General features: G+C 43.4%; 1 protein-coding gene across 1 annotated transcript in view; it reads left to right on the top strand.

The window, feature by feature from the left end:
* PKD1 (polycystin 1, transient receptor potential channel interacting) overlaps positions 1–17,991 on the top strand; it is a 1,742,473-nt gene that overhangs the window by 1,711,634 nt on the left and 12,848 nt on the right. Inside the window, exon 47 of the mRNA XM_069647332.1 lies at positions 2,783–17,991. This exon is cut by the window's right edge and continues 12,848 nt beyond it. Coding sequence (XP_069503433.1) covers positions 2,783–3,433 — 651 coding nt within the window. The 3' untranslated portion in view covers positions 3,434–17,991. The remainder of the gene's footprint in view (positions 1–2,782) is intronic.

The raw sequence follows: 17,991 nt of genomic DNA, 5'->3' as shown, positions 1-17,991 counted from the left end.
ATGTCGACTAGCCATTTCCCTCTGGCAGTTGTCACATCAGCGCAGTATCTCTTTTCCCACGACACGCTCCCTGTAAGAGAGCAATATTCTGACTGACAAGTTCAACCATTTTCATCACCAATCCCACAAGTGGGAGTTGTATGCTATTCTGCACCCAATACTTCTGCCATGCAGTACTCCACTAGCAGGCCTTTTTGGAATGCACCAGAACTCCAAATGCCAACTGTATGCCTCATGGTTGGGTAGGAGCCCACTTTACCCATGGGACATGATGGCTATGTGTTTGAACCACACAAGAGCCTATGCCTTCACTCCAATTATTCTGGTGCACAATTTCTTGAGGGAGCGCAGGAACTCATATTGATAGCTCCTCAATTCTGCTTCCTCAGTCTCCAGATCTTCTACTATGCACTAGAAACTCCACCCCTCAGTCTCTTCAGTTAGCCACCAACTTAGCGGCATGGTTCCTGTGGTCATTCCTCTGGGGCATTTAGGTCTTTGATTCTAACATTGCAGTGATTCAGGCAGCTAGAAAACCATCTACAAGGGCTCTGTACTGAAGTAAACGAAAAGTTCTGTCACTGGTACATCAAATATCATATGAATCCCTTGCAAGCTTCCCTGGATTGTGTTCTGTCCTTCTTGGTTCACTTAGCCCATTCAGAGGCACAAGTCGAAAATGTGCAAAACTGGGATAGGGAAGAACCCTCCTCGTCTAACTCAAATCGCATGATCATCGAGAGGTGCTCACACACATTCACTCCCATCAGGGCACCCTACTCGTAGTGGGATTTGAATGTGGTCCTTAATGCTTTGGTAGACAAACGTTTCAAACCTATTTATCAGTGGATATTCACGTGGTCTCCTGGAAAGTGGATTCTTAGTCACAGTAATAGATCAGTGAGCGCCAAGCCTTGTCCGCTACGAACCAATCACGGTGTGCTATAAGGACTAAACTCATCCACCTTTTCTGCTGAAAGTAGTGTCCAATTTGTATATCAATCAAGAAATGTGTTTGCCTACCTTTTTCCAAACCATTCTTTTGACACAGGAAAGGTACTTTATTGCCTGTATGTTAAACGAGCTTTGAAGTTTTATCGTGGCAGGACACCTTGCTGCAGAGATTCTAACAGACCTTTCATAATTTATGGAGCTGTGTGATAGAGCAGGCCGGGGTCCAAAGCCACTATTGCAAGATGCGTGTTGTCTGGTATTATTTAAGCTTATAAATGTCAGGGTAACTGTCCCCCAAGTGTCTGTAAGCTCACTGCATCTGAGCCAAGCCAGCTTCTGTAGCATTTCAGAGGCACGTTCCCATTGATTTAATCTGAGGGGCAGCCACTTGGTCTTTCATATCTTCCTTTGGAGACATTACTCTGTGGACCTCCGCTCCAGAGCAAATGCAAGGTTTGGGCAGTGTTGCAAAACTTACTTTGATAAAAAGCTGTTGCTCTGTTTATCATTTCTGTATAAATCTCCCATGACTAAGGAGGAAAAGGGATGGGATTGTCGGAGTATTCAAAAGTTACTCACCATGGTGACTACTATACTCCTAGACCATAGTCCCCTTCCCCTTCCATGCTTTTCCAGTTACTGTCTCGGCCTGGGCCGTCATAGAAGACGGCAAGTGTTGCAGAGGAGTGTAGCAAAAAGGGGCAGAGCTGTGCTGAGTGCATACTGTGCATTTTATTAAAAAATGTGTTTTCCTGTTGCTATCAGCAAAATGTGCCGGTCCCGTCCAGTTGCAGGGACATTCGATGAGTATGGAGGAAATGGTGTCTTTGGACTAGCGGTATAGCTGTCCTTTTTGCAAAGGACAGTTCTGCTGTTTCCTGTGGTTGCCCAGCGTCAAAACATGAAACTGAGGACCATGTCAGAGGCCCCAGGTGTATTTATGCGTGGCATCACTTAAGGGCACCAAGGAACAGTGATGTAGCCAACCTCAAAGCTGGATAGTGCCACATGGTGGCGGTTGAACACATTTCCAGACTGCATCTGAAGGGGATTTCAGAAGCTAAGGAACCTGTGGGACAAAGGATTTTATCCATCAGAAAGAACATTACTAAAGGTAAGTTATTGGTTCATCTTTTTCTCACAAAATGAAGTTGCACAGCTACATATTCATAATAGAGCAGAAACTCACAAATGAACCTTGATGCCGCTTTCTCAAAGAATAAGGACATGCACTGGGAGATAGCGGCCCTCATTAGGAGTTGGCCGGTGCGATATTAACATATAACAACACGTTACCGCACCAATCAACTACAAGTTTCCAGGTGAGACCTCCAGCTAAAAGCTGGGGGTTATCCCGCCACCTTACCGGCAAAAATCACTGGTATTTCATGCACCAGTAATACCGGCGCCTGGAATACCGGCAAACTCCCATGAAATGGGATGTTACACCCTTACCCGGCACTCGGAATCCAGTTGACATTCCACCAGACAGAGTGCCGGTAATACATTTTGGTGGTATCGGGGCGGTTTTAGCATAGGGGTACTGGCAAACTTGTAATGAGAGCTAGTGTGTCTTATCCTCTCAGGTAAAGAGCCAGGAGCCTTGACATTTCATCCTCGTAAAGCAGATGCATCCATGGAACTCAAATGCCTATTGTAAAGCGTCAGTGATTTACAAATGCCTTATCCTGAAAGGGCAATGATGCACCCAATTGCCATGTCCAGTCATGCATGCTTGAATACACAGTATTAAAATAAGCAACCAAATATAATAATTCCCTTGAAATGCTTGTCCCTGTTAAAATACATTGTGTCTGCTTTTTTCTAGTTTCGCCACAAAGTGAGGTTTGAAGGAATGGAGCCATTGCCATCACGATCGTCCAGTGACTCCAAGTCTCTCCGTGGGGGCACCCCCAGCGCAGCATCTGACACTTCATCTGCCTCCCTGTGCTCTAGCCAGCTGGATAGCCTGAGCACTGTGACTGCCACAGACCATCCTGAGGTAGACATCAACACACAGCAACTCATGCCCGTGTTGGACACCTTGCTATTGCAGTTTGACCGAGTGAACCAGGCCACTGAGGATGTCTACCAGATGGAGTGTCGCCTGGTGGAGGCCCAGAGCCGAATCACCAAGCGGAAGTATGTACGCATGACAGAGGAACTTTTGAGCCGCTATTGCTTGGTGAACAGTCAACGTCTAGCCAGAGGACGTCAGCACAGAGAGCGGGCTAGTCCCTGCAGTGCCACCACGGAGCTAGACCCTTCCTCTCTGAGAGCACCTCCAATGTCCGCTGATGCAGTGCAGTGCCTAGAAACAAATGCAGGTTCCATTGATGGCAGAACTACACACCCCTTCACTGGGGCAACGGCTGCTTCTGTCCTGCTTCCATTTCAGAGGACACACTCAGAGGGTGCACCAGTAAAGAAAAGGAAATCCTTCCGGGCCAAGAACAAAGTTCATCCCAGTGTCGGCTAGGGCGGATTGCTAATCCATGAAGATCGGTTCTTGGCACCCAATGCTTGCAATACATCGGCTTTTGCAAGAAAGCTTGGAAGGAGGTTCATCCTTCCATCCCACTATTACCTCGAAACATCCAATTTTCCATAGAGGTAAGATTGGGGATTTGAAGTCTGGCACCAGGCAAGCAACTGGTCCAGTAGTTGACCAAGTACTCACACTTTGAGGGAGAAAAACATTCAGGGAGCTCTTTTTTACTACCTGTGGCATTTTTGAGCTTCTCCTGAAATTTCAGTGACATTGTCCATCTTCAAATGTCAAATAGTGACCCCATTGTGGCAGGGTGTACCTCCCAGGCGCCAACAGTTTTTGTTTCCGAACCATAGGACAAACTGCATTATGATATCACAAATAATGCAAAGCCATATCAATGTTGCCAGTGGCGTCAGGGAATCAAAAGATGCAAAGAAGGGCTGAAGATGTGTAAGAAAGGGAGTCGGAAAGAGGCATGATATCTGGGGTCAGATCGGACAAGGAAGAGAATCGAGTGGTATGCCATTTTGTTTTCAGTGGGCATGGAGTGAGAAATCTCGAAATGGGATGCGGTATGTTGCAGTAGACAAGAGGAAAAACCATTGTCTGAGCTAAAGTCAATGGCAGGGGATCGTTTGAATTTATTCAGAATCACCCACAGGGGCTCACGAGACATTCCATGATCCAGGAATAGTTAATGCTGGCGTTACGACCTACCTGGATAATGATGGACCTGCGACCGCTCTGCTGCATGGAACGAGGGGGACTCGACGGATTGGCCATCCTGGTTCCCATTTACGTAGAACGACCCAAAGCACTTAAATGCTGCAGGTGGTGGCTGGCTGCCTCTGTCAGCATCTAGACGCTCCGGGTATCTCTTAAAAAGACTAGACAGATTTTCAATGTATGGTTATTGGCGTTCAGTTATGTACAACGTTAGTGTGATGTATTGTAAAGTGGTCTTGTATAGCACAGTGCTGCCATTTCTGTGTCCTCCTGGGGTATAGGATAGCTGTGGTGGCGGATTCATGTTTAAAAGCACCTTCTGGGTATGGAAGGTTAGGAAGGGGATAGATAGTTCAACCCCTACTCTGAACCCCCTCACCTCAAGTGAGTGTACTTCAGACCGATTACAATTTAAAGGCTGATCGCTTTCTTGCACTACATTAGAAATAACATAAAATATGGAAACCATAGTAGCGCAAAGTATTTAAACCAATATATCATTTTAAGTGAATGTCTCTATATAACATTGGAGACATTTGCAAGTTATTTACCTGGGCTGTGAACCGCAAGTTCGGGAAACAGCATGGGGATGTGCCAATTCACTGCATACATTGGGTTTCTAGAATAGGTTGTCTCGGGTCTGAAAAAACAATGTGCATTGTAATCCTGCCCTCTACTGTCTAGGGCCAATCAATGAGAATTTTTTTGTTAGATAGTGTGTCTGTCTCCATGTGGCCCAGAGAAAAATGACTTTGATAAAAAAAAGTCATGTCAATCCTGCTTTCGGCCATTTTGGAATACATTTCTTGCCATTCAGTGCAATAGAATCTCTAGCCTTCAACAATGCTTCTAACCAGTAAGTCTGCTTGCAAAAAGTTAAAAACATTAAGTTGCAGACTTTGCTGTAAATGCTGATATACTAAATACATATTTGAAAAATATCGGTCTTAAACTATTTTGTTCTAAGTTGTGATACATTTTTTTGGAACATCATAAAAGCCTTAGAAATATGGGATAAAACATGAATCTTCCAGACCAGTCCCTTTATGGATGCATTAGCATTAACGATGGCGGAGGCATGCTTTAATACATCAGGTGTAGTCAATGTTACACACCAGTTCAGTATTGGGGTCTAAAAAAGGTTTCCACCTACTCCACAACAGACGGTCATTTCTTGGACCTTCTTGTCTAGATGTTGATCATCAACGCATGATGAGAATGTCTTGCTAAAGCTCTGTTGCAGCGAGTGCCATATTGCCAGCCTCCATGATGGCAGCTACGTTCCTTTGCAGCTTGCCAGTCTTTTTTTTGTTGTAGTCCTTTTCTATGGACCCTTGTGTGTCCTATTCAGAGAGGGCAGAAATCTCGCCTTGTTTCCCTTGTACTCGTGTGGTGACTGGCTAGAATCCGAATTGTCTTCCCAGTGCAGCAGTGCTGCCCCCTTATGGTCACTGAGGGCAAACCTAAAGTATGGAGTGAGTATGCACACCCCCCCAACTCCCAGCCCCCAGCTAAAGTTTAACAGACCATAGGACGATCGTGGTGTAATTGTTTCATTATTTTTTATTAATGGGGGGTCGGTTGTATTCTTAAGGGGATGTCAACAAAGCGGGGTAAGAATGTATTTGAAAACTGTAATTTTTTGTATTGACCGTTTTGCTTTAGCGTACACATGGCCCTTGGTTTACTTTTTTTTTATACATGTTCGGCTCAGCACTTTAAACTATGCTTTCCTTAGATATTAGCAACACTTGCACAAATGTTCAAAGATACGCATGAAGGAAAATCAGACAGTATGTTATCGTATGGTCTCATATTCAGTGAGAAAACCTATGGCGGGGAATATGTGTAGCAGGTGAGCGGATGGCGGATATATAAATCCCACATTGCTGGCAATGCCCCAAAGTTTTAATGAATGCAATAGCTTATTTGCATAAGCCTTACTAGTGACATTCTCAACCATTTGGGGTAATCTGGCATTGCCACACTGGGCATTGTGTATGGGCAGGATTTCATGGCTCACTCAAGGCTTGGTCCCCGCGAGTTTTGCCATTGGCTTTCACCGAATAGTGCGGATTAATCTGATATTACATTGACCAACTGTGTGAGGGTGGGAAACGTTATCACAATAGTCTGTGTAACCCGTCCGTAGACTTGGCATGTAAAAACGAGACAATTAGGATGCATAGTAGAATAAAAAAAGGATTGGGCGTTGGGTCACCCAGATCATGCGTGGGTTTATGTGGGTAAGCGAGGCAGGCAAATGGTTGACATCCCATCGTTCAGTATTACGGGCCCGCTTCACATTAGCAGGACATGTAGGATCCTTGAATACAAAGTGTGTATATTTGGTAGGTTTATGTGTGCTATATTTTCATAGCACTATACCAGGGCTAATCCAAAATGTGTACATAGAATTCTATTGTCAAACTCATATTTAAATGTTGTATTCGGTGCTTCTTGTCTCTGTATACAGGATTGGTTGTGTGTGAATGAAGATGTTTGCTGAGGTGCAAAGCCAGGTGAACAGTGCTTCCTCCGTCATCCTAAGAAATGCACCCAGTCTAAGGTGCGGTGCCAACAGGGTGTGTTGAGCCCAATCCTGTGCCCAGCTGCCTGTCCTCCAGGCAGGCGTCGTTTGATGATACCTGTGCATTGCTTGATCTCTGCAGAGCGCTTTCGGAGTAAGAAACAGCATGCGCCATGGCGCAGATCTGATCAGGGTGATCATTTTCCTAACTTTTAGCCACTAGCCCCTTGCAGGCAAGAGGCGTGTCAGCTCATACAACTAATGGAAGGAACATTTTGCGAGGCATATGCAAAGTGTTTTTGGTTTAAGAATAGGAGCAGGCTCAAATGACTCCTGATGACACGGGTCATAGTTTGCAACTGTCATGTCGTGAGAATGTCATCGCATAGCTGGGGTGCAGGGGATTCCCTTACCTGGGTATCTCGGCACAATTATTTACCTCAAGCCTTGGAGAGTACAGTGTCACTTTTATGGTATTTCTTTAAATATAAAATCCACTTTTTCTAAATATTATATGAAAGTAAATGTATTATATATACTGTTTCAAAGTATAAGCTTTTTTAAGTTAGGCATTTAGACTCCTTAAGTGAAAATAATGGCAATTTTGTAATCACTGCCGCAGGAAGGCTTGTGAGAACAACCTACTTTAGTGCAGCGCTTAGCTGAGGATGGTGGGGTGCCAACAGCAGATGTGACTTTTAGTCAATTAACAATGGGACTCATGTTGTATGGGGCCGTAACATTAATGGAAGGCGTAAAATCCGTGCGTTAGGCTTTTCTACTCCTGCCATTAACATTACTCCCCATTTTCATTCATTTGTATGGCGGAGAGGACGAGTGTTTCCGCCGCCTCCATTACTCTGTGCCATACAAATGCTCCAGCCTTTGCACGGCATAGATTTTCATGCCGGCGCAAATGCTGGAGATCCCTTTGGGATCAGCATGCTTTACGAGCATAAAGCAGGCAGCCCCCATGGGGATCCATTGTACATGCAATTCAACCCTGCACGATATGCTCTCATTTGAGGCAGGATTTCATTTCAATTGGGAGCACTGCTTATCATGCACTCATGTTGGGAAGGGTTTAATAGTAATTGTGAATGCTACTTGCTATGCGAGCATGACAAGCGGTGCTCACAATTAAAACTAAACCTTGCTTGGCATGCCAGGAAGTGTTTATTCACTTTGCACGGCACAGTGCAAAAGCGCAGGGCAAAAGGCAGCGTACAGACACATGTACACCGCCTTTTGCCCTGGAATTTGTGCCCCGCTGTACATATTACAAAAATTTAGCAGCCTGCCAAATTACTCACTTTTATAAAAATGAACTCCAATGTGTTCAATTCGGAGCTGCATAATAATAAAAAAAGGTATTGTTACTTTAGCTGTCTTCTCACTGGGCATAAAAGGTAATGCCAACATGAGTGTTCTTTTATATGTGTATGGAAAGTGGGGTGGGTCATTTGTGCATCTCCAGCCATGTTTTCATGTGTTCTATTGGGGCATGGCATTTTTCACTGCACATTAAGGGTAAAGCAAGCATGATGAGTGTTACCACATGGCTAGACTGACCTACACTTGTGCAGCCAGCCTTGATATATTTTATTACTTTTGCATAGCATTTTTTACTTATATTGTAATACTGCAATATAGTGGTGCAGCCTGTGTGAACATGTATATGCACAGCCAACATGAAAATGTGTTTTTTTAAATGGTGCATATTTTAAGCAAAGTCTTCATGAAAATGCTCCTGTGCACTGTTGGCAACCTGTATCTGTTGGATTATTTCATGTGTTACCCTACAAAACAGATTGCAAACTGTGTGGCTTTTTGCTCAATATTTCACAGAAAGTGTGCTATAAAATGCACCTTTTTAACCTATTATTTTAAAAATGTCGTTGGGAGGACAACCCCACAGAGATGCCCCTGGTTGGATCAGGCTATCTCGCTGCACTTGCTCACTCCTTCATATTCATGGGAAACATGTACGCCCCTCCAATTAAAATTAACCAGTCGCCACGCTGGGCCAACTCTTTTGTCGCATTCTAGGTAATCATCTATCTTGGGCAGAAAAACATCTTTCTTCAAAGTACTGCTGACCTTCCATCTCCAATTTTTGCTCGAAGCTTGAACCACCCATCAGTCTGCAAAGTCCTACAAAAGTGACTCTTTGGCCCCATTCCAGCTAGTGTGGATCCCGGGGCAGCTCCAGACCATAGTCTGAGCTGCTATGTCTGCTGCTCAACCAACCACTGTCCATCAGACGCATTGATCTAAATAAAGCCTTGCACAAACAATAAGGAACGCTGGTCCCATCCCACGTTCTTTGATTCCACACATGCTTGCAAATGCCACAGTGACAAGTCTGCAGCACCATGATCGGAGCACATCTCTGGCCATCACATGCATCACCTTACACAGCCCAGAGAATTCAGTCGGTGACCTGCTGTTTCTCCTGAACTACATCTGCGCTCTGTGCACTTGTAGAGATACTGAAGGAAGAAGGCATGGTAGACAGGAGGAGTGATTGCAATGGGAGGCGAGAGGAAAAGTGTTTGGGAGAGAAATGATGGAATTAATATGCAAAGGGGGGAAGAAACAGCAGCTAATGGGGAAAAAAGGGGCAATGGAAAGGGGTGGGGGAGGACTGCTCGCTCCCCTTTTTTGTTTTGGAACCCGGCTAATAGAGTGGTACAATTCAGATAATCACCTTACTACTTTTGGCACCATTTCAACTTTATATCACTATGACGTAATTAGTTTTCCTTAGAACATTGTGTTGAATACATGAAAATACCTGAACATTGTCCACACTTTGATTACAAGATCAGTGAACTTCGGGAGTTTTAATCTAAAAAGGTGATTTATCAAGCTTCAGGTGATTCTCATTTTATAGTAAATGACTTGCATTGCAAGATTGAAGGACTTTAGCATGGATATCATTGGTTTTTGTTAAAATGTAAGTATATTTCGCAGAATGGCACCCCTTATGAAGCGCGAAACAGCTCGAAACGTGCAGGGTTTCCCATTAAAGTAGCAACTGTGAAGAGAAAAGGAACCTGTTGAAGGTTTTTGTGGAATATTTTTTGAATGTTTTATTGTCTTTAAATCCATATACCCTGAAAGTGTTTACGTATCGTTCTATTGTACGCGTTGATATATTACCTCAAGTCAATCTTTTGGCTGAGATTCAGCCCTTGAGAATGGGCAGGGGACGGGAGTCCCCACACTTTGGGAACTTTTGTTTGGTATTTTACATTTATACGGTCCATGTGCCAGGTCTGGTTTTTCTCCCCTGCACCTCATGTTCAATACTTAACTGGTACAAATGTCCTACCACGCTTATTTAACACGTTTAGTTGGATACTCTGAGACAGGTGTGCAGTGTTCACTATATCTGAAGGCTGCTCTGTTTTCAGTAGCCAGTTTTATTAACTGTGTGCTGTATGCCCTGAACTCTGTGAGGCACATTCACACACGTCCGTTGTGTATGCCACCTGCAGGAAGGGGTTGACACAGCGATGAACAACCAGTTGAAATGCATGCACTAGCCAAAATGTATACATCACTAATATGATCCATGCCATCCTGGCTATGGACTATGCAAACATGGTTGAATAAAACCAAAGGTAATATACACAGGATGACTATACCTGTTACAAAGTCCCACTGTGTTGGCCACCTAACCTATGTACATGATACTCCCCAATACCATGGGTGTTCAAGCCGCAGTAACATCCTGCATGTAACTCCAAAATCACAAGGGTACAGGAAGCACAAGATTGCATAGGAGGAGGGAAGTCATACAAAAAATAAAACCAAAATAACATACATAGGGAATGATAAGGAGAGAGGGGGTGAAAAGAGCTCAGGTGTAGCAAAATATGTTTATACATATATCACAATATCATAGAAGTTTGCAAATGTATTCATACATTTCATTTAAACTGCCCCAAAATAGGCCACACTACCACTCTTTCACCTTGTAGGTAACAGTCTTTGTGTACCGTGGTAAATGCACCATACTCTCAATACACTCCTCTGCCCGGGGATGCCCACTTGTCAAGCAGAGCTTTAAAGTGTCTTTTTTGGAACACCTTGGGGCTCTGTATAACCACCACCTACTGCGGCTAGATGAGGCTGCAGACCCTGAGGAAAAGTTAAAGACTACCAACAGCGGTTCCAATGGGACCTCGACCTCTGTTAGTCCCAACCAGTCAAAAACATCCCTCCCAAAAGTCCCCCACCCGTTTGCACCCCAAAAACATGTGTTAGTGTAGCCCTGACTTTTATTACAGTTCCAGCGCGTGCACTAGAGTTTGAAGGAGAAAGTCCGAAAAGGGCGTCACGTGACAATCAGTGGAGCTACATCGTTCATGGAAAATTAAGATAATACCCACTTATCTGTACACTCCCAGAGATAGTCTGTGTCTCGTGGTTTATCACCACTGCCAAATCTTCAAACCAGCAATTCCTATTTTTCTTCCCATGACTATGGCATCATACATTACAGTTAAAATCCCTTGCAGCATCCGCACCCTGGACGCTCCCAGCTACAATGATTAAAAAAACGCAGGATATTGTGAAAGTCCCACAGTGGACAGGCCATTAAATGCATCAAGAACCTTCTACCTGCACCTCCCTGTCATGGAGTTTATATTTGAATTTCAGGTACTCAAATTTTCAAACGCCATCACTTGATCACACATCCTTCAAAAGCATAAATCCATGACCAATACAATTTGTTACTCTGAATCACAATAGCAGGGTTATACCAGAAGGATGCCTTTCTGTGCGATCGATAGTTAAATATTAACTCTATTCTGCGTCAGGCCATCAAAGTACATCATATTGCATAACACAAACAAATAATTACAATAATTCGGATTTACAAGCCATCTTTCCTGCCTGAGATGAGTAGACAGTGGCTAAAGCCCCTGGACCGCTACTAATGTGTATGTCCCTTATAACTGCCCTGATCAGTTGGACGATGGAACAAGCTCTCCTCTTCCTTTATTATTCCCCAAGACCTTTTCCTCAGTGGGATTGCATGTGCTCCTGAGAGCGCTGAGTGCTATAGCCTAGGTTCCACAGGGTAAAACCTATTTTGATAGCGATTGGATGAGTTCTCTTGGCAATATCCAAAATGCCATCGCCAACGCTTTGCTCCCTCAATTCTATACATACATAGTCACACATGTCTCCCCCATCATAATGAAGTGTTGCACAGGTTGCACTGTTATCTCAAATCAGGGACCGGCATCCACACACCTCTCGGAATCGGAGAGTGCACTTGTTAATAAGATTCCCTAGATTCTGTGTGGTCCAGGGAGATTTTGGGAACTCAGTGCATAAATACCAGGCCCCCAATCCGAGCCCCTCTCATGTTTACCTGCAACGAGCCGTACCCATGCTCAGACTATGAGCCCCAAAACGAATCCCATTCCCAATCAGCACTAGATTTTATTCTATATGGCCTAACCTACCGACCAACCTTCCGCCAATATATGTAGTTCTAGATCCCTGATCGGCCTTGCCTGCTTACAGCTTCTGATGATAGCCTGGTGGCATTAGTGTGGTCCGTTGAGGTTGGAGCTGGTCCAGGCCTGCGTGAACTAGTATCGGTACTCTCTGCTTAGGCAGACCTAAGCTTCCACCAGTTCTGCTTAGGCAGACCTAAGCTTCCACCAGTTCGGTTTGTCATCTTTGGGTGGGTCTGCAAAATGTGACAGACTTTCTCCTTTGGTGGTTGGGGCTGTGGAACCCCAGTGCTAACATCTGTTATAACCTGATGCACGTTCACTGCAGCTCCTTTGCCGTGGTCAGCACGGATAGCCAGGAGCAGCTTCTTAATGCTTGCTAGTTCAGCTAGAACAAGGTCGCATTTACATCCCGTAACCCATGGTGGTGCCTCTTCACCATGGAGGTTAACAGAAGTCAGGGACATTCCAGCGAAGACAGAGGTGCAAGTAGAGTTGGCGCACAACAGAGGTTCGTTCTGGGTCTGCGCGACCGTCTCCTCGTCAATGAGGTCTCTTTTCATAATTAGAGGCTGGTCAAAGAGAGCAACTTCCCTCCCCCGTGGGGTTTCTTTAGCTGAATGCTGGCCACCACAATTAGATCTCTGTAAGTATCAGCCACATTACATTTATTTAGAGTGGGGTATACAAGTCCCCTGGATCTTGGTTTCAATAAGGCCATTGGGGGTTGCAAGTCTGGAAGAGGGAATGGTAAGCTCGTAGCAACACCAACAGTTTGCGTCTCACCGTTAGGATCTTGCGTTTTGGGTGGATGGGCATCACAGGGCTCTGTTGAAGACGGGGGGACCCAGGATCCTCCATGATATATAATATCAACTGACTGCAATTATTCCCAGGTTAGTCAGCCCAGTTGAATAAGAAAGCAAGGGCACGGTTTTACACAGTTTAATGCAGTCAGTGCAGGGAAGCAAGGGGGAAATCAATCAGAATGATACAAGACCAGGTACCTCCATAGTGGCCAGTGAATGCAGCCTTTCACAAGTTACTGGGCCGGATTGAATGGATTAATTGGGGGTCAAGAGTCCAGTGGTCCAAGGATCAAGGGTGCAAAAGTGCAATTAACAAAGTCAGTGAGTCAGGGAGACCCAGGCCATAAGTCAGTTTCTCTCACCTTCATAACGTTTCGGAAAGCCACTTCCTGTCACGATACTGATCTTGGCAGGTGGCCATTTCCCCCCTAGGGGCGCCAAATACCCTGCGGGGTCACTGCACCCATGCCCTTGCCCAGCAGGCTTCAACCTGGCGGGCCCGAGCTGTAGCTGTTAAAGAAGTTGGGGGCATGGCCTCTAAAGATCCTGATACGGTGGCCCTCCAGGACCAAGAACCGAAGCGGAAGCACAGCACAACACCTGCGCCCTTGCCCCGTGGGCTTCACACCGGTGGGCCTGGGCTGCAGCCGTTAAAGAAGTTGGGGGTATGGCCTCTGAAGATCCTGATACAGTGGCCCTCCTGGGCCAGGAACAGAAGCGGAAGCACAGCACAACGGCGCCCTTGCCCTGCTGACATGGAATCCATTCAGTTCTTAACACTAGCCTGACCCTTCGCCAATGTTTTCAGACACCCCTGCAGCGATCCTTTGTCAGGAATGCTTCCAGCTCATATGGTTTTAAGCTTTTCTGCTCCCGCTGTAGCCATTTGAGATTTCTCCCTTGCAGTTTCTTAAGCCTACACTTTGTTGCAGGCAACAAACACCTTACGGTAGTTCGTAAAAACACAAAAATCAAAAGCTCATTTTCCAGCACTCTTTTTAACTATCGACCATGCAAATTTCGCCCCCTTCCCGCAAACCCAAAAAATGAACCTAGTGCATTCTAAACTAATTTAAGATACTTTCTAACAACAGTAGGGGTAGGTTATTAAAATGTTTTTTGCAGCTTTGGGAGCACAACCATTTTCACTATTCCCCTCCCTAGATGTTTATGTTCATCGCATCTTCCTTTATGCTGTTCATGAATATCAATAATAAATTATATGATTTCGGTAATATTCCTGAATATTTCCACCCTTAAATATATAACTGCCTCTTCCACCCATTTCAAACACTTCCCTCGAGGTGTTCCTCACAGCATTTCTACGAGACTGGTATCTGGTCATTTCCCCTCCAATTCACATTACACCTTTGAAATCAATAGGTCTCACATCACCCACCGACTCCTATATTGGGCAGACAGTCTTTTTCAGAAGTACCATTCTTTGAAAGATCTAGTCGACCCATCGCAGAGCACTGTGCCCTACAACCCCTCTCTCTCTCTCTCTTTGGCTGCTGCTGTTCTTGTCTTCACTCCTACAACAACATTTTGGAGTACAGAAGGAAGTGTGATCAGCCACAGTACAATCAGCATTAGCCCACATTGCAATTTTCCATTGGTTGCTTAAATTATTATTTACTTTACTTCTCCCGCCCATTCAGGAAAGCTGGTTTATGTGGCCTCTACAACAAGCTCATGACCCCAAAACCCCCTCAGAAATTACTCAGTTCACCCAAAATCAGATTTCTTTTTTGTTTTGTTTTTTCATTTTTATAAATAAACATTAACACATATACAATTCACAAAACATGGATGTTTCCATTTTAAATACACAATTAATCAAATACACTTATTTCTTCCAATTTCATTAAAATCCTGCTGTGATCAAATTTAATAAAATGTTTTTTCCTAGGTTATATGGTCCTCAGCAATTCATGTATACCAGTTCATCCAATGATTTATGGACTGTGACTAAGACTTTTACCAAAGCTATAATCAGTGATGTCCTTTGTCCACCAATCGGCTTATTCCAGAACCATTCACTATCCAAGTCCTCTGCTTTTGTTACAAATCGTTTAAAATTCAGTGACCTCATATTTCGTGTGGCTGAAGAGCAGGTTAACTATTGCTTAAGTGACTCTAGATAGCCTTCATTCTTGCATAGTCTACAAAAATCAATCTTTTCTTTCTATTCATCTCACTGCACCCCATCTCAAGGCTACCCAGTAGATTAAACCAAAATCGCATATACACCAAGCAGTAATTAGGATTTGGAAATCACAACACACATACCCTGGTAGGCTTTGATATAAGTGTGTTGTTAAGCCTGTTCTCTATGAGATGTATAACCTCCCAATAGATCTTAATCTCTGCAGCGCTGGACAAGTTTTCTTTTTTTGTATACACCCTACCCGTATTCTCAACAAGATGGATTTGGCTTAAATGAATATCCTTGAGGATACTAATACACTCTACTTCAAACTGTATCATAGGCTTATAAGATTTAAGTCCTCAAACAAAGAGCCTTTAGGTGGATTGAGAAATTTCCTGTCAAGTCTTAATTTTGATACCTGCACCATGGCCTCCCATGCGACTAGACACAATTCATGTCTTATAACAGCAAAAGGAATAGAAGATGAAAGTCTCAATAGTTTTTACCAGAAGAGGCCTTCTATTCTCGCAAGAAGCTTCCAGTCCAGTTCAAGACCATATGGAGTCACTATTCCTATATAAAATCTGATCATTGGTTGCAATGTAAATTTACAAACATTTTAAAGGGTTTTCCTGCTTTGGGCTTAAAGAGATGCTAATTTTCGTTTCAGTCTAATAATTGGTAAACCAATATTTTCTTTATTACTAATCATGAAGCCCAGATACTTCATCTGCATAGTTATTTTCAATGTTTCTGTATTAATCGACCAAAGTCGGAAGCTTTCTGATTCTTCTGCAAGCAACTATCATTATTGCTGTTTTATCTATATTAAGAATCAAGTTATTTGAAAGTAGATAACTATGAAGAGAATTCAAAGCATGTTGTAGCCCAATATAAGTACTATCAAAAAGCAATATTTCATCAGCAAACAGGAGTCCTGGGACCCCTCAAAGTACTCCGTTTAGGTGGAAACGTACAGCAACTGGCCAAGTGCTCCAAGAGGTCAGACAAATACAAGGTAACTAGGCAGGGTGCTTGTATTTGTGTGCAACTCCACCAAAAACCATAGTATACCTCTGGGCATCCCCCCAACTATGTAGATTGTTCCATAGTCTATTCCAAGCTATGGTGTCAAATGCACTGGCTAAATCTACACTTGCCAAAAGTAGCAGTGGATTCTCCCTTACAATGCCGGTTTCTTTACTAACTGGATAATCAATCCGTTCTGGGTAGCCCCATACATTTTCTAAATCGTGTTTGATATTTATTAAGCTTATTTACACTTTCCACCCAGATTAACATATCCTTAAACAACAGCCCCACAAATAATTTGGATGTCGAGCTCAATATGGCTATTGTGGGATAGTTTCCTGGTGTCCTAATGTCACCTTTTTTTTCAAAATTAAAAATTGGCACAATATATGACCAAAGCCAAGAATCTGGAATCACGCCCTTAATTGTAATTGCGTTAAATACCTGCAAAAAACATTTGGACCATCATTTGGCCTCAGATTCAAACACCAAATTTGGTATGCCATCAGACCCGCAGTTCTGGATCCCTTGGTTCTTTCAATCAATATTTCAACATCCAAGCGTCCAAAGCTACCCTCCCACATCTCAAGATTCTGTATGATGAAATCACATTGTGTGGAGTCTCTAGTCTGAAATGTGTCACCAAAGAATTCCGTCCAAACCCCTTCAGGTATGATGCTATTTATAGAGTACTCAACATCTGCCGACTAACTTATTGACTCGCTTCCAAAATATAGTGGGATTACATTTATTGGAAACCATCAGTATTACTTGTGCAGCTTTCTCGTCAAGTCTATAATGATATTTTAACCAATTCCAATACTGTTGTTTTAGCTTTTCAATGGACTTCATTACTTAATTTCCATTGTGAAGATTATTCCTTTGAATTCATATGTTTGGTCCTGTAGTTTTCCCTATCCACAAAATCCTTATCGGATTTATTTTGAATTTCAGCCAGGACTTCTTTACTAATTCTTTACATTTTCTGCAATAGGCTAATTGGATAAGTAAACTCTGGCGTAAATCCAACATGATGCCACATTTCTTCCAGTGTATTGTTAAAATGAATTATCCTTTTCCACTACCAGTTCACCCTATTTTTATTTGTGGCTACTTGCAGATCAACTGGACCATTTTTGCTTCTCAAATGATTCAATTCCAAGTACAGAAATACTGTGAGATATGCGTGATCGCTAGCAGAACAGTGTTCTACAACTAGCTTTTGCACTGATGACAATAAACTTTCAGATACATACACATAATCTAAGGTCAATTTACTCTACACTCTTGGCCATGTTGGATTAGCCGGAATGTCCCCTGGAGTGTTCCCATTTAATTTAAACAGGGACTAACAATTAATTGCTTCTGACCATAACCTACCCCGCTCTTTCGGTATCCAGAATATGACCTAAAGCATCTCTGGGGACAGTAATCCCCAGTTGGAAATCCTGCACATGGATAACACTGTCACAATCATCGATTACACAATGTAGATCACCCATAATAACAACCTTAGTGGAATCACATTGGCTAAACCAGTCATGCAATAATTCAAATTATAAAAAGGTTTTTACATTTGTTTAACATTTCAATAAACATGAGTTCAAATCATGTCTTCAGAGCCAGTTTCCCCTTCCCCAGGCCACATTAGTTTCAACGCTAATATTTCAGAGGACTCCACCTCTATCCTCCTAATCCTTGGAGTAAGCGGAATGCAAACTCCTGTAAGGAGGCCCCTGCTTGGTCTGCCTACAGCCCATTTTTTAACCTCATTTAAAAACAAACAGTACCCATCCAACCTAGGATTATCTACC

The sequence above is a fragment of the Ambystoma mexicanum genome, chromosome 2q (assembly GCF_040938575.1).
Source record: "Ambystoma mexicanum isolate Mex_15411 chromosome 2q, UKY_AmexF1_1, whole genome shotgun sequence".
In the NCBI taxonomy this organism is placed as follows: Eukaryota; Metazoa; Chordata; class Amphibia; order Caudata; family Ambystomatidae; genus Ambystoma; species Ambystoma mexicanum.
Note: the sequence above shows the minus strand (reverse complement) of the source record. Positions and strands in the feature narration are given on the sequence as shown.